General features: G+C 38.5%; 3 protein-coding genes across 3 annotated transcripts; all 3 read left to right on the top strand.

Moving 5' to 3' along the window:
- Positions 1 to 3,258: 3,258 nt before the first annotated feature.
- Positions 3,259 to 4,668, top strand: LOC139194847 (peroxisomal and mitochondrial division factor 2-like). The gene is made up of 2 exons (XM_070819768.1): positions 3,259 to 3,295; positions 4,196 to 4,668. The coding sequence occupies exons 1-2, from the start codon at positions 3,259 to 3,261 to the stop codon at positions 4,666 to 4,668; spliced, it is 510 nt and encodes a 169-aa protein (XP_070675869.1).
- Positions 4,669 to 10,649: 5,981 nt separating this feature from the next.
- LOC103432371 (NAC domain-containing protein 83-like) lies at positions 10,650 to 12,066 on the top strand. The gene is made up of 2 exons (XM_070819767.1): positions 10,650 to 11,114; positions 11,536 to 12,066. The coding sequence occupies exons 1-2, from the start codon at positions 10,650 to 10,652 to the stop codon at positions 12,064 to 12,066; spliced, it is 996 nt and encodes a 331-aa protein (XP_070675868.1).
- A 5,957-nt stretch (positions 12,067 to 18,023) lies between these two features.
- On the top strand, positions 18,024 to 19,357 carry LOC139194846 (NAC domain-containing protein 41-like). Its single transcript, XM_070819766.1, has 2 exons — positions 18,024 to 18,488; positions 18,911 to 19,357. Exons 1-2 carry the CDS (start codon positions 18,024 to 18,026, stop codon positions 19,355 to 19,357), a joined length of 912 nt encoding a protein of 303 aa, XP_070675867.1.
- The last annotated feature ends 3,174 nt before the right edge of the window (positions 19,358 to 22,531 follow it).

Below are 22,531 nucleotides of genomic sequence, written 5' to 3'. Positions count from 1 at the left end.
GTGAGGAGAGGGGTCGACACAGGTGGCGAGGTCGGAAACATTTGTAGAGGACGGTGTCGGAAGCGAGGAGAGGTCGCAGTGAGAGTTGAGATCGTCGAGTTTTTCGACGTGGCCGAAGATGGAGTCGTCGATGGTGGTATGGGTGACGACGAAGTGGCTGGTGGCGGTGCACTCGGGGTCGCTAGTGACTGGTGGTGCCACTGCTAGATCTGAAAAATCGAAAGTCTCGCAGGCATGAAGGAAGAGAGGAATTGGACGATCAGGGAACCAGAAACCCTCTTATGCAGCGAAATCAATGGGAACCCTAATGATTTGCAGGCGGAAGCTAAAATCTGGAAATTTTGAAGGTTTAAAGAAGGCGGAAGCTGAAATCTTAGTATCATCAAGCTCCTGTGGTTAGCAGATTTCCAATTTTCAAGGTCAGGTGGCTCTTCACGGCCAAACTCAGTGGTTCCTGAACCAGGCTTTCTCTCATGAATTAAAATCATTTGTTCATCAGATCCTGATGCAAGAAACCGACCATGTTTAGCCCACCTACACCTTGTGATCACCCCTACCCGTGGCAAGCCTAAGTCCACCAGGTTGAACGTCAATGGAGAAAATTTGCATTCCCTCATGTCTAATCCAACTGGGCTTCTCTAAAATCATCTTTGCTACTTATTTCCTGAACCTAACAAAACAATACCACCTTTGTGTCAAAGAAGAGACCATTTCTTTGAGCGCGTTGAGAGAGATTGAAGAGATATTGAGAGATTGTTGTGTAAGCAAGCCGAGGCAGTGGCATATGGATGGAAGTTGTGCATCATCTCTGGGCGTTTTGAGATTTAGCCATGAGAGAAAGATTTGTCATTGTCGTCGTGCAGCGGGAGATCGCAGAGGGAAAAAGCATCTTCCTCAACTTCTTGCTATTGAAAATCTGAGAAAGTTTCCATCTTTGTGATCTGGGTAGTGGTGCGATTGATTTGTTTGTGTTGCTGGTTGCGTTTGGTAGTGGTTTTTGTATTCAGAAGCTTTGAAATTTGCATCTGGTAGTGGTTTTTTGGGTTGTGCAGATTCACGGTGGAGGTGAAAAATTGAGAGAGAACCGACATAGTTTTTTGTGTCGATTCCCAAAGACGGCGCCAAATGTTGATGCACAAAACCAGAGGTCTTGGAACAACGTAAATCCGACCGTGAATCTGCATGAAATATACATAACCCAAGATGTATCGTGGTTCACCCCAATGTTTGTGCTACGTCCACACTGATTGTATTTATTTGAGGGAGAGAGAGCTCTGAGAGTGAGAGCGTTGAGAGGGGGTGAGAGGACCTAGGAGAGGGCTCGCTCCTCAATACATTAGTGATGGGCTCAGTCCCCAAAGTATTTTTCATGAAGCCCAGTTGAGGCCCAATATATGGTACACAACGTAAATTCGAGGTCTTGGAACAACATTATGTACCATATATTCTGAGGCCAATTCCTAGGCCAATTCTCAGGCCATTTTTAGGCCAATTCCTAGGCCCTCTCACCCCCTCTCAACGCTCTCACTCTCAGAGCTCTCTCTCCCTCAAATAAATACAATCAGTGTAGAAGTAGCCCAAACCTTGGGGTGAACCACGATACATCTTGTGTTATTTATATTTCATGCATATTCACGGTCAGATTTTCGTTGTTCCAAGACCTATGGTTTTGTGCATCAATAAAGTCATTTTTAAGAAACCGACGAATTCAAGAGTGCTCGCTCGTGTAAATCAAATGAGTACAATGCCTCGTTTTAATTACTCGTGATGTCAGGAAGCTTTTTTTGCATTTGTGGTCTTAAGGGGACTGAGCCTTCTTTGCCAATCGCCTGATTGGCTATCATACAAACAAGTTACTTCGGACGAATTATCAGGAGAAGGAAAATTTAATGTGTTGATCACACGTTATGGCTTTGCCTTAAATCAGTTGGGGAGCTTATAACAATAAGCTTGGTTGTATTTGTTTCAAATAGAAGATAATTAACAAGCAGAAGATTTTATTCGCGGAAATTTTATTGGTTGTATACAAAAAACCTTTGCTTGTAGCGTTGAATTGGATTTCTTGAAATAGTTTGCTTAAATCCTCAAAGGAGCTGATTCCATGAAAACATTGGCATGCAACTGTACTCTCATCTTCTAGGCTCAAGTAGCTACGTTAAACCTCTTCCCAATTTGCGTGCTTGGAAAGAACTTTAACCAATGAAACTCCGCTTTCTAACCTATATACATGTTAACCCGCCGCAAGTCCGCCTTCTTTAAAACAAATGGTTAAAAGGTCAAGTGCTTCAGATAAGGCAACACACATCCCTGGATCGGAGCCCACCCTACCCTCGGGTGGAAGCAATGGAAGTTCTCTGGTAGGAGAGAACAAGCGCTTGCACATGATTTCAATTCAATTTTTCTAGAAAAGATCGGTCACTCTACATTCCTTTCCCTTTGGGATTTTTTTAGTAGTGATAGGTTATGGTTTTAGATAAACGAATGTTGCTAACTTGCCATATATAAGTGCTAACTAGTTAGTAACTTAATCTAACTTTAACTACTCAGCTAATCGCTTTCAACTTCAGGCGCTTAATTCATGCTATAACTAGGAAGATTACAATACATAGAGAAAAACACATTTGATAACTTCCAACCTCAGGCTTTTAATTCTACAAATGGAGATTTCACTAATGCCCTTAGGCATATAGAGAAGTTCCTTGTGAGCCATTTCGAGGATGACAAGTTATATGGGTTGGTATGCCCTAAGAGACTCCAAATTCTAGGAGACCCATGAAAATTTCGTAGGATCAAGTTTTTAATAGTATTTAATTTAGTGGGGCAAAACGATGTTATCGGGTATAATATTTTCGTTAGGTAAAGGCAATCAATGCACTTTATCCTAGCGACTTCTTTCATCGGGCAAAATCATTTTTGCCCGACAAACGACTACTTCTCGTCGAATAAGACTTCGAGTGATGGGTTTTTGCAGGACCAACTTTTCCCAACCAACTTTTGTCATCTAAAGTCTTAGGCGACAAAACAAAATTTGACCCAACGAAATTTTTCGTCCGCCCAGATGATTTTATTTTTTTATATATTTTTTTGTAGTGCATGTTCTGCCAAAATAGGTATTTTACCTTCTCGTGAAATTTGGCCTGTGAGCATTCCGACGGACATGAAATGTAAAATATTCATTTTCAAACATCCTGCCTCTCCATTTATGATGCTTTAGTGTAAATATATCACAATATAAATAAACAACAAAAAATTGGTAGAATGGACTTCATACAAAAGCCAGGGTTCAATTCACCAGGTACGTTCATAAACTGTGCAATACAATTGAAAAAATGGCATTAGAAAAAGCAGATTCCTTCGAATCCCTAGTATTGCACTTGGCAAAATAAAGCAAGGTTTTAAAAGACACTAAGCACTAATCGGGCGGTGAGCTGATATCTAGCGCCTAGACGGATTTAAGTAAATTTACTATATAATATATAAATTAATTGAATTTGCAATATTGTATATATATAAATGAATTGAATTAACTATTATTATTATTTCTCTAATTCACATCATAAAGTCATAACAAACTAATAGAACCAAGTTAGAAACATAAAGCTAGCATGAATTTTATAAAAACCCTGCCCAAAACGATGTCATTTTGGATTTAGGTTGTTCTTAAAAAATAAAAAAAAAATCAAACGTTGAGGTTGCCTAGGCGCCTGAGGCGAACAACCTAGGTGTTCAGGCTAGTCTATAGGCTATGCCCACTCTAGGGATGGACATTGGTTATGGCGGGCGGATAACCGCAATTATTTACCCATAACCGTTTATACTCATACCCGCATAACCGTTTACCCGTTGGGTAATTGCCTAAACGGTTATACCCATACCCATAACGCGTACCCATTTAACCGTAACCGTTTACCCGTTTATCTATACCCGTTTACCGTTTATCCATTTTTTAAACCCATTTACCCCTTTTTACTCGCAACATTCTCATCCCACGCACGCTCGCAGATCACTGAACCGCCATTGCTGATTGCTTTCAGGTTTCCTCTCTCTCTCTCTCATGCTTTCGTTCCCCGATAAAATAAAAAACTGTAAGAAAATTGATAGAGAAAACTGCCAAACAGGGATTTTGAAGTTTTGTAGTTTTTATTTGCGGATTGTGATTGGCATTCTGTTGTTTGTTTGTTTGTGTGTGTTTTAGGGTTGGAAATGGCAGAGAAGACGACGGTTGAAATCGTGGCCGAGGCGGCTGAGGATTTCTTCGATGCCGATCAGGCGGCGGAGTTGGGCCGCAAGGTCGAGGGTTTGGAGTGGGAGAAGCTTGAGCTGCAGCGCGAGAACAAGGAGACGAAAGAGAAAATCCAGGAATTGATGGCGGAGATCGAGAAATTGAAGAGCAGCGAGAAGGAGACGAAGGAGAGGCTTAGGGAGATGGAGTTGGTGATCGAACGGACTGAGGAGGGGAAAGATGTGCTGGAATCGGTTGCGAATAGAGCGATGGAGCTTGAGACTGAGGTAGTGAGGCTCCAACACGATCTGATCTCCGCCATGGCCGAAGGGGAGAGAGAGAGACAAGCGGAGATGAGAGGGAGCAGCGAGGAGAGAGAGACAAGCGGCGGACGGAGGTCCTGGCCTCCTGGCGGAGAGAACGAACAGTACAGTCTTACAGATTAGGTATTTTTGTTTTTTTAATTTTATATATCTATTAATATAAACGGGTAAACGGTAACCGTTATAACCGCGGTTAATACCCATAACCGTCCATTTAAATTTAGCGGGTAAACGGTTATACCCATAACCGTTTATTTATCTAAACGGTTACCCATAACCGTAACCGTTTAATTTAAATGGACGGATATCCGCGGTTATCCATAACCAATGGGTATTTGCCCATCCCTAGCCCACTCCCGCCGGGCAGAGGCATTTTCTTCATAGTTCCTTCCTCCCCAAAAACTGTCTAGGCGAGTCTTAAAAATATTTTTTTAAAATACGGGCTACGATCTAACAAACAGGTAGTCACTGTCTTTTCTTACCTTTAACCTCCACCCTAATCATTATAACTTCCTTATAATTCTTCCCAACATACATAACACAAAGAAACAAGTGAGGACATGCTTACCTCCAAATTATAAGCTGAGAGAGACAGGCACTTGACGTTGTCGATATTTTCAAGAATTTTGATTGAAAGATTATTGAAGAAAAATACCTGAGGAAAAAGCTACGGAGAACGGAGGGAAATGAGCACCACAGGGGCATCGGAAGCGGCGATGTTTTTATCACCTCTGTAACTGTGAAGTGGGAACCTTCCAGGCTTCGATCATTTTTGAGAACTTGATTCATATTTTTGTACAATTTAGTTTTTTTGTTTATATATATATTTTTAAAGTTTTTGCTTTGGTTGGGCCTTAGGATGACTTGGGTAAGGCCAACTAATTTGAATCTAATGGTAACTAAAAAAATATTACTAGAACATTGATAAATTAAGAAGATGAAGAAGGAAAACTAGCATATTCCTAATCTACATTAAAAAATGTAAGGAAAAGTTTAAGAGTTGAACAAGCATGAGTAAGGCAGTTTATAACCCAAACGTCAAAAGTAAGTGAAATTGGTCAAAATTATCATTTTTAAATTCAAATTTTTGACATGTGATATAATATCTTAGTAGATAAGGTGTTGTTTTTGAATTCGTCTCTCTAGCAATTTGCGAGTTGGGACTGCATCACCTTCAACTCCTCCCAAACCTTCCAATCTCGACCACCTCTTCACCGCCATCAAGATTATTGAACACCACCATCGTCTATGGAGACCAGGGCCATCAAGTGTCCAAGTCGGAATTGGTGATGGTTGCTGTCGAGTGACTCGAGTCATGAGTGAATGGGACAGGAGTGTCTAAGTGATGGAAAAAAAATTAAATCCAACAGTGTAGTGGAAGTGAGATTAATCATTAAATCCAATCCAATTATCCAATGCTAGAGGTACATTTCTCCTATTTTTGGACCGCCCTACCCCGTCAATTCCTATACCAGTCCTGTCCCACCCCGTCATGTTTCTTCTTCAAAATATTTAGACCCGCCCTGTACCCGCCTCAAACTGCTTGAAGTTGAACCCACCCGACCTGCGGGTCCATGACTCATTTGCCTACCCCTTATATTTTGATGATGTAAAATGGTTGTTCTCTTTGACATTTTGTTATTTTTTGGGATGCTTTTTGTTATTAGTTTACCCAATTAGTTAAAATAAATCGTTATTGTAACTTAAATTTTTAAGTACTACGATGTAGTGATATTCCTCTTCACTTGTAAGTGAAATGTTTTATGTTCGATTTTCACTAAAGGTGAAGCTGAATCACATTATTGTTAGCCTATTGTGAGACTAAGCCCACCATGTTCCCGATAGAGCAGATAATATCATTTGTTAAGAAAAAACATTAAAATTAGAAAGAAAAAGAGAAATAAGACATCAAAATATAATTTGTTTGTACCATACTTAGGGCCTCTGTATTTAGATCTTGTATAAATACTCGGGGGACTTAAATGTAATTATGTAATAAAGGAATGGGCAAATATGTAATAAGTGAGGAGCCCTTATTCTATAAAAGGACTCATCACCCTCACAATTAGGGGAAGCCAATTCCTAGGCCATGGAAGGGCTCTCTCACCCTCAGAAGCTCTCTCCATCTCTCTTCCTCACCTCTTAGATAAATACAATATCAGTGTGGACGTAGCTCAAACATTGGGATGAACCATGATACATCTTGTGTTATTTACATTTCTTGCAGATTCACAGTCGGATTTACGTTGTTCCAAGACCTCCGGTTTTGTGCATCAACATTTGGCGCCGTCTGTGGGAAACGACACGAAAAACTATGTCGGTTCTCTTTCATTTTTTCATCTCACCAGAAAACCTCACTCTTTGGGCTTTTCCAAGAAACCTTCGCAGAATCTGTGCAGTCTAAAAAAAAAAGGTCCAAAACCCATTTTTTTTTCTCTCTCTCTCTATTCATTTCTGGAAGATCTGCAACTCACAAATCTGTCTACATAAAAACTCTGCGTTTTGCTGCTTCCTGGGAAAAGAAGCTATGAGCGACTCAATTGAGCCCGCAACAACATCGTCTTCGGCCAAGGATCCGGCCCTCTTGGTTCACCCGCGCCGCGAGTCGTTCAAGCTCGGGCTACTGCCCATCCCCAAGCCCATTTTCACCGACCTGACCTTTGCTCAAGCAGAAGCTGATCGTAAAGTCGCCGAGTCACCGAGTCGACTCGTTCGCGATCTCCGAGGCAATTCAGATTGCAAGGCGTCCAAGGGTAGTCTCATTATTCTTGAACCAGCGAAGAAAATTACACACAACTCGATCGTGGGATTTCTTGGGACTTGAGCAAGAGGGTGTTGTTCCACCTAATTCAATCTGGAAGAAGGCAATATATGGTGAAGATTCGATCATAGGAAACCTTGATACTGGCGCAAGGCCAGAATCCAAAAGCTTTAGTGATGAGGGGTATGGACCGATTCCATCCAAGTGGAAAGGAATCTGTCAAAATCAGACAGATCCAAAATTTCACTGCAACAGTTAAACATGATATGCTCGTTGTTAATGCATATTTGAGTTCCATTTGCTTCTCTCGCAGGTTCCCGGAGCGGACGCCGGCGGCTGACAAGGTCAGAGGCTCGCAACAGAGGGAAGTTCGTCAACAAGGTCAGAGGCTCGGGATTCCCGGAGATCAGCCTCGACGAAAGAGAGTGGGTGAAGAAAATGGTGATGACGGGGCAAGTCGCCGGAGGTCTGACGGCGTACGATCGCCACGTCTTGTTGGCAGTAAACATCGGAGCGGTGAGCCTATCGTTTGTTGGGTCAGGGTTTATCGTCCTCTTCAAAGAGCTCCGCAAGTTCTCCTTCAAGCTCGTCTTCTACCTCGCGCTCCACATCGCCTTGGAAACTGATCCACGGAAATGAAAAGAAAAAGTAAAGTAAGTCTGCCAGAGAGGGTGGAGGTGGAGAGATAGAGACACAGTGGAGAGAAAAGAAGAAAAGCAAAAGATTTTCCTATTATTATGATTGCTTCTGTCTGCCAGGTGAAGAGACAGAGAGAGTGCAGTGGAAAAAAAAAGCAGAAAAAAAAAAGCAAAAGAGAAAGCAAAAGCAAGGAATAAACACCACACTAGAATGATATGATTTACTTTCCTTGTTTTTGTATGATGTGATTTATTTTTCTTATCTTTCGGAGACATCTGTATAAACCCCATCAGAGGGTAATAATAATAATAAAAAAAAACGGCAAAGCCCAAAATAAATGGGCTGAAATGTTGTGTGGAGGGCGAAGGCCCATAAGCCCAAAATAGAACCAACCAGGTGACCAAAAGTACCCCCAGTACTACAAAAAATTATTCGGCACCCCGCCGCTATTATCGCTAACCAGGTAATCAAAAGTACGCCCAGTACTCCAAACTATCCAGCAGCCTGCCGCTATTATCACCAACCAGGTGATCGAAAGTACGCCAAGTACTTCAAATTATACATGAGCATTACTCATGTCAATCATACATAAACATTCATGAGCATTACTCATATCAATCATACATAAACATTCATGAGCATCACTCATGTCAACTTTTATGAGCATCACTCATGTCAACATCCATGAGCATCACTCATGTCAATCAACATAAACATTCATGAGCATCACTCATGTCAATCAACTTCAAAAGCTTCATTTACAAAGCTCTAGCTTCAAAAACTTCATTTACAGAGCTTTAGCTTCAAAAGCTTCATTTACAAAAGCTCTAGCTTTAAAAGCTTCATTTACAGAGCTCTAGCTTCAAAAACTTCATCTACAAAAGCTCTAGCTTTAAAAGCTTCATTTACAGAGCTCTAGCTTCAAAAGCTTCATTTATAGAGCTCTAGCTTCAAAAGCTTCATTTACAGAGCTCTAGCTTCAAAGCTTCACTTGCAAAGCTTCACCTACAAAGCTTCAGTGCAGGGTATACAAATACCACCTCCGAACAACCGCCACTTCGGCCCATACATGGATTCAATTTGAAGTCTCCAGCCAACATACTCTATTGACCAAAGACTTGGGGATGTACCATATATTAGGCCTTAATTGGGCCTCATGAAAAATACTTGGGGGACTTAGCCTATTATTTATGTATCGAGGAGAGCATCGCCGCCTGCTGAGTAACCGCCTCGCCGCGAGCATCACTCCTAACCCATCACTTATGTATTGAGGAACGAGCCCTTAGTTTATAAAAGGGACTCCCTCACCATCATTAAAAAGCATCGCCGCCTGCTCTAGCCCATCATTTATGTATTGAGGAGCGAGCCCTTATTCTATAAAAGGGACTCCCTCACCTTCAACCGCCACAAGCCGAGCCAACCAAGGCAACATAAGCCACAAGCCGAGCAGCCTCGCAACATGTACTACATCTAGTTGAGCCTTATTTCACATTGAGCGTCGCCTCATATCGAGTATTCAGCTCTAGACGACATCTAGTTACTTCGGTCCACACATGGACTGAATTTCAAGTCTCCAGCCAAAAGACTCTCTTGATAAAAGACTTGGGGGACTAGTGTTTGTACCATACTTAGGGTCTCCGTATTTAGATCTCGTATAAATACTCGGGGGACTTAAATGTAATTATGTAATAAAGGAATGGGCAAATATGTAATAAGCGAGGAGCCCTTATTCTATAAAAGGACTTCTCACCCTCACAATTAGGGGAGGCCAATTCCTAGGCCATGGAAGGGCTCTCTCACCCTCAGAAGCTATCTCCATCTCTCTCCCTCACCTTTCAGATAAATATAATATCAGTGTGGACGTAGCCCAAACATTGGGTCGAACCACGATACATCTTGTATTATTTACATTTCTTGCAGATTCACGGTCGGATTTACGTTGTTCCAAGACCTCCGGTTTTGTGCATCGACATAATTAATAAATGAGGTGACTAAATGTATTAAGGGACGAAAATTAGATATTGATCTTACACAAGGTTATACTCTAAAATTATCTTTTCCAAGGATTAAAATGAAGTTTTCTAATAAATACTAGCATATGCCCCACACTTTGTGTGTGAAAATAATTTGAATTGTAAAATGGGAAGGAGAAAGGAGAAAAAAAGGAATGTGGATTCGAGATAGAAGTTTTCTTTTTTGTATTTTATTTTTCAAAATTAGAGGATGTAGGGTTTAAAAAAACTGCAAAATTTAATTTGTGTGAATTTACTTTACTGCCCATGATTTTGTTTTGTGGTAGGAGACAAAATTATCATTTTACTCTCTTTTGATTGACAAAGAGGGTTTTATTAATGTAGTTTAGACATCTATAAAATATGTATGTATGTATGTATGTATGTATGTTTGTATGGTTAGGCAATTTAAACCATACATGTATAATGACGGTTACTTTTTTATACTGGAATTATTTCCCATTTAGCTAGCGGTTGATGATAAAGATAAAATACTCTCTTAATTCCTGTTAAAAAGGCCACGTAATAAACACCAAGTAATTTTAACTAGCTTGACACACAAGAAACCCTAGCCCATTGTTACCTATATAAATACATGCCGCTAGCTAATGATCACCCTATTCAGTATCATTACTTGCTCATCGCCTCCGCTTTTCTCATTCTTCTCAAATCCTTGCTATTAGAAAGTTATTATGGCTGGTTACTACCAAGTTCCAGTAGGGTACAGGTTCATGCCTCGAGACGACGAACTACTTCTTGGCTACCTTCGTCCCAAACTTGACGGACAGGACTATCCCAAGGGCATTGTTCATGACTGTGATCTCTACGGTCTTGAAGAACCATCGGACATATGGAGACGTCTTAACCGTGCATCACATGATGGTCAAGAATGTACAGATGATAAAGATATCTACGTCTTCACCACACTCAACTCGAAGGCTCCTAATGGCTCGCGTGTTTGCCGAACAGTTGGCACCACCGGCGGCACTTGGAAAGGCGAAGACGCCGGGAAGAAAATCTACGCTTCTGGGATTAAACATGCTATTGGCTTAAAGAAAAGATATACGTACAGGAACAAAGGATCCTCACAGAATGACCATTGGATTATGCATGAGTTCCATCTTGATCCATCTTTACTACGAAACAAACATCATCAAGTAAGCACACTTTTCTTTCTTTTAAATTGTTTTTAAGTTTTCTGTCTAATTATTCGGAAAATCACTATATAAAATTGGCCTCTAGAAAAATGTTAAAAGACAGATCACAAGCTTATAAAATATATTCACGCTTATGCATATATTAATATTGGCTGGCAAGGAAGTATATTGGCATGGGAACAATCTTATAAGGACTTAATTATTTGCGATTTCCTTTTTCGTTTTCTTAATTTTCTAGTTGACATTGAAACTTTGCAGTATTGCTCTCTTTTCTACAGTCGTTAGAGTAAGCAATAAATTACACATATATATATATATATATATATGTATGTATGTATATGCATGTTGAACATTTTTATTTATTTTAGTAAGGATAATCGGAATTTATATTAACAAAAGAAAACGCGATTCTCGAATGCAGGAGAAGAATACTGTTCTTTGTATTCTTAGAAGAAAGGATGACATATCAAAGAAAAGGAAGCTGGAGGAACGAGATAACTATGAAGAAAACGCAGCTAATCACTTTCAGCCCCAGGCGCTTAATGCTTTAACTGTTGAAGATTACAATAATGCAACAAGCTATATGGAGCAAAACGCATTTGATCACTTTCAACCTCAGGCACTTACTGCTACAATGATTGGAGATTACAGTACTGACCCTAGGTATACAGAAGAGAACGCAGCTAATCACTTTCAACCTCAAGGGCTTTATGCTGCAACTACTGGAGATTACAGTAATGCCCATTGGTATACAGAAGAGAACGCAGCTAATCACTTTCAACCTCAGGAGCATTATGCTGCAACTACCGGAGATTACAGTAATGCACATTGGTATACAGAACAGAACGCAGCTGATCACTTTGAACCTCATGATGAGGCGCATAATGCTACAAATGAAGATTTAACTACTGCCCTTAGGCGTATGGAGGAGATCCTTATGAACGGTTTTTGAGGATGACAAGTTATATGAGTCGGTATGTCCTGAGAGACTCCAAATTATAGAAGAAGAAGAAGAAGAAGAAATTGAAGCAGCTGTTGGTATTGCTTCCACAAAAACAGGATTAATGTAAAATGCTTGTTAGTGTTCACTGGTATTGCCAACCAGAGTAAATCAATGGCTAACCACGAATTGCAAAGTGATCATGTTTTGTCCTTTATAACTTTCATACTGTTAATATTTTCGGCTTATATATTTACCTTCTTCCTTGAATTGTATCACGCACCTTGACACCTTGAAATTGGGTTGCTTTGTGTAAGATTATTTCATAAATCAATATACATAGGGAAGTCTTTTTTAAGAAACCGATGAATTCAAGAATGCTCGCTCGTGTAAATCAAATGAGCACAATGCCTCGTTTTATTTACTTGTGTTGTAAGGAAGCTTTCTTTGCATTTGTGGTTTTAAGGGGATCGAGCCCTGTTTGCCAATCGCCTACTATCATACTAACAAGTTACTTCAGGGCGAATTATCAGGAGAGGAAAATTAAATGTGTTGATCACACATTATGACCTTGCCTTAAATCAGTCAGGGAGCTTATAACAATAAGCTTGGTTGAATTTGTTTCAAACAGAAGATATTTAACAAGCAGTACGTACTTTTTAATTTCTTGGAAATTTTATTGGTTGTAATAAAACCTTCGCTTTCAGCGTTGAATTAGATTTCCTGAAATAGTTGGCATGCAACTGTACTCTCATCTTCTAGGCTGAAGTAGCTATGTTAAACCTCTTCCCAATTTGCATGCTTGGAAAGAACTTTAATCAATGAAACTCCGCCTTCTAACCTATATATACATGTTGACCCGCCGCAAGTCCGCCTTCTTTAAAAAAATTTGTGAAATGTCAAGTGCTTCAGATAAGGCAACACATATCCCTGGATCGGAGCCCACCCTACCCTCGGGTGGAAGCAATGGAAGTTCTCTGGTAGGAGAGAACAAGCGCTTGCACATGATTTCAATTCAATTTTTCTAGAAAAGATCGGTCACTCTACATCCCTTTCCCTTTGAGATTTTTTTAGTAGTAATACATTGGTTTTAGATAAACGAATGTTGCTAACTTGCCATATATAAGTGCTAACTAGTTAGTAACTTAATGTAACTTTAACTACTACTTAGCTAATCGCTTTCAACTTTGGGCGCTTAATTCATGCTATAACTAGGAAGATTACAATACATAGAGAAAAACACATCTGATAACTTCCAACCTCAGGCTTTTAATTCTACAAATGGAGATTTCACTAATGCCCTTAGGCATATAGAGAACTTCCTTGTGAGCAATTTCGAGGATGACAAGTTATATGGGTTGGTATGCCCTAAGAGACTCCAAATTTTAGGAGATCGATGAAAATTTCGTAGGATCAAGTTTTTAATAGTATTTAATTTAATGGACGTTATCGGATATAATATTTTCGTCGGGTAAAGGCAATCAATGCACTTTACCCTAGCGACTTCTTTCATCGGGCAAAATCATTTTTGTCCGACAAACGACTACTTCTCGTCGAATAATAAGACTTCGAGTGATGGGTTTTTGCAGGACCAACTTTTCCCAACCAACTTTTGTCATCTAAAGTCTTAGGCGACAAAACAAAATTTGACCCAACGAAATTTTTCGTCCGCCCAGATGATTTATTTTTTTTGTAGTGCATGTTCTGCCAAAATAAGTATTTTACCTTCTCATGAAATTTGGCCTGTGAGCATTCCGACAGACATGAAATGTAAAATATTAATTTTCCAACATCCTGCCTCTCCATTTATGATGATTTAGTGTAAATATATCACAATATAAATAAACAACAAAAAATTGGTAGAATGGACTTCATACAAAAGCCAGGGTTCAATTCACCAGGTACGTTCATAAACTGTGCAATACAATTGAAAAAATGGCATCAGAAAAAGCAGATTCCTTCAAATCCCTAGTATTGCACTTGGCAAAATAAAGCAAGGTTTTAAAAGACAGTAAGCACTAATCGGACGGTGAGCTGATATCTAACACCTAGACAGATTTAAGTAAATTTACTATATAACATATAAATTAATTGAATTTACAATATTGTATATATATAAATGAATTGAATTAACTATTATTATTATTTCTCTAATTCACATCATAAAGCCATAACAAACTAATAGAAACCAAGTTAGAAACATAAAGCTAGCATGAATTTTATAAAAACCCTGCCCAAAACGACGTAATTTTGAATTTAGGTTGTTCTTTAAAAAAATTAAAAAAAAATCATACGTTGAGGTTGCCTAGGCCCTTGAGGCGAACAACCTAGGCGTTCGGGCTAGTCTATAGGCTATAGCCCACTCCCGCCGGGCAGAGGCATTTTCTTCATAGTTCCTCCCCAAAAACTGTCTAGGCGAGTCTTAAAAATAATTTTTTAAAACACGGGCTACGATCTAACAAACAGGTAGTCACGGTCTTTTCTTACCTTTAACCTTCACCCTAATCATTATTACTTCCTTATAATTCTTCCCAACATACATAACACAAAGAAATGCTTACCTCCAAATTATAAGCTGAAAGAGACAGGCACTTGACGTTGTCGATATTTTCAAGAGTTTTGATTGAAAGATTATTGAAGAAAAATACCTGAGGAAAAAGCTACGGAGAACGGAGGGAAATGAGAACCACAGGAGCGTCGGAAGCGGCGGCGTTTTTATCACCTCTGTAACTTTGAAGTGAGAACCTTCCAGGCTTCGATCATTTTTGAGAACTTGATTCATTTTTTTGTACAATTTAGTTGTTTGTTTTTATATATATTTTTAAAGTTTTTGCTTTGGTTGGGCCTTAGGATGACTTGGGTAAGGCCAACTAATTTGAATCTAATGGTAACTAAAAAAATATTACTAGAACATTTGTAAATTAAGAAGATGAAAAAGGAAAACTAGCATATTCCTAATCTACATTAAAATATGTAAGGAAAAGTTTAAGAGTTGAACAAGCATGAGTAAGGCAGTTTATAACCCAAACATCAAAAGTAAGTGAAATTGGTCGAAATGATCATTTTTAAATTCAGATTTTTGACATGTGATCTAATATCTTAGTAGATAAGGTGTTGTTTTTGAATTCGTCTCTCTGGCAACTTGCGAGTTGGGATTGCCATCACCTTCAACTCCTCCCAAACCTACCAATCTCAACCACCTCTTCACTGCCATCAAGATTATTGAACACCACCATCGTCTACGAAGACCAGGGCCCTTAAGTGTCCATGTCGGAATTGGTGATGGCTACTGTCGAGTGAATCGAGTCATGAGTGAATGGAACAGGAGTGTCTAAGTGAGGGAAAAAAATTAAATCCAACGGTGTAGTGGAAGTGAGATTAATCATTAAATCCAATCTAATTATCCAATGCTAGAGGTACATTTCTCCTATTTTTGGACCCGCCCTGCCCCGTCAATTCCTGTACCAGTCTTGTCCCACCCCGTCATGTTTCTTCTTCAAAATATTTAGACCCACCCTGTACCCGCCTCAAACTGCTTGAACCCACTCGACCTGCGGGTCCATGACTCATTTGCCTACCCCTTAGATTTTGATGATGTAAAATGGTTGTTCTCTTTGACTTTTTGTTATTTTTTTTATGCTTTTTGTTATTAGTTTACCCAATTAATTAAAATAAATCCTTATTGTAACTTAAATTTTTAAGTACTATGGTGTAGTGATATTCCTCTTCACTTGTAAGTGAAAGGTTTTTGGTTCGATTTTCACTAAAGGTGAAGTCGAACCACATTATTGTTAGCCTATTGTGAGGCTAAGCCCACCCTGTTTCCGATAGAGTAGATAATATCATTTGTTAAGAAAAAACATTAAAATTAGAAAGAAAAAGAGAAATAAAACATCAAAATATAATTAATAAATGAGGTGACTAAATGTATTAAGGGACGAAAATTAGATATTGATTACACAAGGTTATACTCTAAAATTATCTTTTCCAAGGATTAAAATGAAGTTTTCTAATAAATACTAGCATATGCCCCACACTTTGTGTGTGAAAATAATTTTAATTTTAATTGTAAAATGGGAAGGACAAAGGAGAAAAAAAGGAATGTGGATTAGAGAGAGAAGTTTTCTTTTTTGTATTTTATTTTTCAAAATTAGAGGATGTTAGGATCACCCGTGGGTGAGGGTTTAAAAAAACTGCAAAATTTAATTTGTGTGAATTTACTATTTGCCCATGATTTTGTTTTGTGGTAGGAGACAAAATTATCGTTTTACTCTCTTTTGATCAATGACTAAAATATCGATAATATCGGCGAAATATCGCCGATATTATCGTTTTTCAAAGAGACCGATATATTCCCACGTATCCCCCTAATTGTCATCAAAATATCGCGATATTATCGATAATATCGATAATATTGCGATATATTCAATATTATTGAAACAATCGTCATGGCTCCGTCGTCGAAAGGGCAGCCGAGGCTGCGTCGTCGCAGCTGCCTAGATCTCTCTTTGCAATCCAGGCTTAGACCCAAGATATGCGCCTCCGTCGTCGAAAATGAAAAATTCATTTTCTCCGGATCCCAAAACCCGCTCGGGTTTGAATCAAACCATTTGATGGATCCCCTTGCCTGATGGTGGTCGTCAGGAGGTGAGAAAGGGAGGAGGAACGGTCCACAGGTGGTGATGGCGCTCACCGGAATGTGCGCCACTGTGGTGCTCGGCGGGTGTGGGTGTGGTGGTTTGTGCTCCGGGAAGGAGAGTTGCAGAGAGATAGCCATGGTTGCTTTGCTAGAGGTTTCTGGAAAAGAGAGAGAGAGGGAGAAAGATTTCTGGGATTTTTAGTTTCACGGGGTGATAGGAAATAAGAGAGAGAGAGAAAGAGAGAGACTTATGGGATACGAAAAAGAAGAAAATAAAGTAGAGGAAGAAGAAGTGAGAGAGGAGGAACGAGATACGAAAAAGAAAATGTCAGATATAGGATTGGGAGTCTCAATTTGGGACCTTGGGTTATGTGAGGGAGGTGAGGTGGAAGGGTCACCATGTGGTTTAAAGAAAATGTTAAACACTAATTTCATTCAAAATATATTATATTTATTATATATTTTTTTTAAATTAAATTGTTTTATTTGGGAAATCCATCTTTGAGACCTTGAAAGTCTATTTGAAGATCAAATCATGCTATATACTTGAAACTCTAACGTCACATATACTATATTTTTGTAAAAAAAAGAAACATATTTTTCATGTCTTTCTTATATTGTACTAATTCATTATATATAAATGATTATGGTGTGTTTAAACTTATTTCATTAATTACTACATATTTTCTACACTCACAATGTTTGTCAGCTCGCTATATAATCAACTTAAATCAGTTAAATCCATCATGCAATGCATTTCCTTCTAATTTTTTGTGATAAACTAATATATAATTGACAAAATAAACATCCTGCAAAGATTCAATAAAAAATTTCCAAGTTTTTCTTACAATTTCCATGGTTTTTCTTCAATTTTTATCAATATCGATAATATCCCGATATTTCCATCGAAATTTCCGTGTTTTTGGACTACCGATATTTCCAATATCATCGATATTTCATGCCTTGCTTTTGATTGACAAAAGGGTTTTATTAAGGTAGTTTAGATATCTATAAAATATGTATGTATGTTTGTATGGTTGGGCAATTTAAACCATACATGTATAATGACGGTTACTTTTTTATACTGGAATTATTTCCCATTTAGCTAGCGGTTGATGATAAAGATAAAATACTCTCTTAATTCCAGTTAAAAAGGCCACGTAATAAACACCAAGTAATTTTAACTAGCTTGACACACAAGAAACCCTAGCCCATTGTTACCTATATAAATACATGCCGCTAGCTAATGATCACCCTATTCAGTATCATTACTTGCTCATCGCCTCCGCTTTTCTCATTCTTCTCAAATCCTTGCTATTAGAAAGTTATTATGGCTGGTTACTACCAAGTTCCAGTAGGGTACAGGTTCATGCCTCGAGACGACGAACTACTTCTTGGCTACCTTCGTCCCAAACTTGACGGACAGGACTATCCCAAAGGCATTGTTCATGACTCTGATCTCTACGGTCTTGAAGAACCATCGGACATATGGAGACGTCTTAACTGCGCATCACATGATGGTCAAGATTGTACAGATGATAAAGATATCTACGTCTTCACCACACTCAACTCGAAGGCTCCTAATGGCTCGCGTGTTTGCCGAACAGTTGGCACCACCGGCGGCACTTGGAAAGGCGAAGATGCCGGCAAGGAAATCTACGCTTCTGGGATTAAACAAGCTATTGGCTTCAGAAAAAGATTTACGTACAGGAACAAAGGATCCCCGCAGAATGACCATTGGATTATGCTTGAGTTCCATCTTGATCCATCTTTACTACGAAACAAACATCATCAAGTAAGTACACTTTTCTTTCTTTTAAATTGTTTTTAGGTTTTCTGCCTAAACTTGGCCTCTAGAAAAAAGTTAAGAAGAACGAATCAAAAGCTTATAAAATATATTCACGCTTATACATATATTAATATTGGCAGGCAAGGAAGTATATTGGCATGGGAACAATCTTATAAGGACTTAATTATTTGCGATTTCCTTTTTCTTTTGTCTTAATTTTCTAGTTGACATTGAAACTTTGCTCAATAATAAAAAGTATTGCTCTCTTTTCTACAGTCGTTAGAGTAAGCAATACATTATATATATATATATATATATATATATATACATATGTATGTATGTATGTATATGCATGTAGAACCTTTTTATTTATTTTAGTAAGGATCAGAATTTATATTAACAAAAGCAAACGCGATTCTCAAATACAGGAGAAGAATATTGTTCTTTGTATTCTTAGAAGAAAGGATGACATATCAAAGAAAATGAAGCTGGAGGAAAGAGATAACTATGAAGAAAATGCAGCTAATCACTTTCAACCTCAGGTGCTTAATGATATAAATGTTGGAGATTACAATAATGCCCCTAGCTATATGGAGCAAATCGCATTTGATCACTTGCAACCTCAGGCACTTACTGCTACAACAACTGGAGATTACATTAATGACCCTAGGTATACAGAAGAGAACGCAGCTAATCACTTTCAACCTCAGGAGCATTATGCTGCAACCACCGGAGATTACAGTAATGCAGATTGGTATACAGAACAGAATGCAGCTGATCACTTTGAACCTCATGATGAGGCGCATAATGCTACAAATGAAGATTTAACTACTGCCCTTAGGCGTATGGAGGAGATCCTTATGAGCGGTTTTTGAGGATGACAAGTTATATGAGTCGGTATGTCCTGAGAGACTCCAAATTATAGAAGAAGAAGAAGAAATTGCAGCAGCTGTTGGTGTTGCTTCCACAAAAACAGGATTAATGTAAAATGCTTGTTAGTGTTCACTGGTATTGCCAACCAGAGTAAATCAATGGCTAACCACGAATTGTAAAGTGATCATGTTTTCTCCTTTATAACTTTCATACTGTTATTAATATTTTCGGCTTATATATTTACCTTCTTCCTTGAATTGTATCACGCACCTTGACACCTTGAAATTGGGTTGCTTTGTGTAAGATTATTTCATAAATCAATGTACATAGGGAAGTCTTTTTTAAGAAACCGACGAATTCAAGAATGCTCGCTCGTGTAAATCAAATGAGCACAATGCCTCGTTTTATTTACTTGTGTTGTAAGGAAGCTTTCTTTGCATTTGTGGTTTTAAGGGGATCGAACCTTGTTTGCCAATCGCCTACTATCATACTAACAAGTTACTTCAGGGCGAATTATCAGGAGAGGAAAATTTAATGTGTTGATCACACATTATGACCTTGCCTTAAATCAGTCAGGGAGCTTATAACAATAAGCTTGGTTGAATTTGTTTCAAACAGGAGATATTTAACAAGCAGTACGTACTTTTTAATTTCTTGGAAATTTTATTGGTTGTAATAAAACCTTCGCTTTCAGCGTTGAATTGGATTTCCTGAAATAGTTGGCATGCAACTGTACTCTCATCTTCTAGGTTCAAGTAGCTATGTTAAACCTCTTCCCAATTTGCATGCTTGGAAAGAACTTTAATCAATGAAACTCCGCCTTCTAACCTATATATACATGTTAACCCGCCGCAAGTCCGCCTTCTTTAAAAAAATTTGTGAAATGTCAAGTGCTTCAGATAAGGCAACACACATCCCTGGATCGGAGCCCACCCTGCCCTTGGGTGGAAGCAATGGAAGCTCTCCGGTAGGAGAGAACAAGCGCTTGCACATGATTTCAATTCAAATTTTCTAGAAAAGATCGGTCACTCTATATTCCTTTCCCTTTGAGATATGGTTTTAGATAAATGAATGTTGCTAACTTGTCATATATAAGTGCTAACTAGCTAGTAACTTAATGTAATTTTAACTACTACTCAGCTAATCACTTTCAACTTTGGGCGCTTAATTCATGCTATAACTAGGAAGATTACAATACATGGAGAAAAACACATCTGATAACTTCCAACCTCAGGCGTTTAATGCTACAGATGGAGATTTCACTAATGCCCTTAGGCATATAGAAAAGTTCCTTGTAAGCCATTTCGAGGATGACAAGTTATATAGGTTGGTATGCCCAGAGAGACTCCAAATTCTAGGAGACTGATGAAAATTTCGTCGGATCAAGTTTTTAATAGTATTTAATTTAGTGGGGCAAAACGACGTCATCGGGTATAATATTTTTGTTAGGGAAAGGCAGTCATTGCACTTTACCTCGACGACTTCTTTCATCGGGCAAACTCATTTTTGCCTGACAAACGACTACTTCTCGTCGGATAAGACTTCCGGTGATGGGTTTTTGCAGGACCAACTTTTCCCAACGAACTTTTGTCGTCTACAGTCTTAGGCAACAAAACCAAATTTGACCCAACGAAATTTTCTAGTTGACATTGAAACTTTGCTCACTAATAAAAAGTATTGCTCTCTTTTCTACAGTCGTTAGAGTAAGCAATACATTACATATATATATATGTATGTATGTATGTATATGCATGTAGAACTTTTTTATTTATTTTAGTAAGGATCCGAATTTATATTAACAAAAGCAAACGCGATTCTCGAATGCAGGAGAAGAATATTGTTCTTTGTATTCTTAGGAGAAAGGATGACATATCAAAGAAAAGGAAGCTGGAGGAACGAGATAACAATGAAGAAAACGCAGCTAATTACTTTCAACCTCAGACGCTTAATGCTTTAACTGTTGAAGATTACAATAATGCCCCTAGCTATATGGAGCAAAACGCATTTGATCACTTTCAACCTCATGGCATTTGATCACTTTCAACCTCAGGCACTTACTGCTACAACGATTGGAGATTACAGTACTAACCCTAGGTATACAGAACAGAACGTAGCTAATCACCTTCAACCTCAGGGGCTTTATGCTGCAACTACTGGAGATTACAGTAATGCCCATTGGAATACAGAACAGAACGCAGCTGATTTCTTTCAACCTCGTGATAAGGCGCATAATGCTACGAATGAAGATTTAACTATTATCCTTAGGCGCATGGAGGAGATCCTTATCGGCCGTTTTTGAGGATGACAAGTTATATGAGTCGGTATGTCCTGAGAGACTCCAAATTATAGAACAAGAAGAACAAATTGCCGCAGCTGTTGGTATTGCTTACACAAAAAGAGGATTAATGTAAAATGCTTGTTAGTCGTCACTGGTTTTGCCAACCAGAGCAAATCAATGGCTAACCACGAATTGTAAAGTGATCATGTTTTCTCCTTTATAACTTTCATACTGTTGATATTTTCCGTTTATATATTTACCTACTTCCTTGAATTGTATCATGCACCTTGACACCTTGAAATTGGGTTGCTTTGTGTAAGATTATTTCATAAATCAATATCCATAGGGAAGTCATTTTAAGAAACCGACGAATTCAAGAATCCTCGCTCGTGTAAATCAAATGAGCACAATGCCTCGTTTTAATTACTCGTGATGTAAGGAAGCTTTTTTTGCATTTGTGGTCTTAAAGGGACTGAGCCTTCTTTGCCAATCGCCTGATTGGCTATCATACTAACAAGTTACTTCAGGACGAATTATCAGGAGAAGGAAAATTTAATGTGTTGATCACACGTTATGACCTTGCCTTAAATCAGTCGGGGAGCTTATAACAATAAGCTTGGTTGTATTTGTTTCAAATAGAAGATAATGAACAAGCAGAAGATTTTATTCGCGGAAATTTTGTTGGTTGTATACATAAAACCTTTGCTTGTAGCGTTGAATTGGATTTCCTGAAATAGTTTGCTTAAATCCTCAAAGGAGCTGATTCCATGAAAACATTGGCATGCAACTGTACTCTCATCTTGTAGGCTCAAGTAGCAAGGTTAAACCTCTTCCCAATTTGCATGCTTGGAAAGAACTTTAATCAATGAAACTCCGCCTTCTAACCTATATACATGTT

This window comes from Malus domestica, chromosome 03 (genome assembly GCF_042453785.1).
Source record: "Malus domestica chromosome 03, GDT2T_hap1".
Taxonomy (NCBI): Eukaryota; Viridiplantae; Streptophyta; class Magnoliopsida; order Rosales; family Rosaceae; genus Malus; species Malus domestica.
This window is presented reverse-complemented; position numbering and strand designations above follow the sequence as displayed.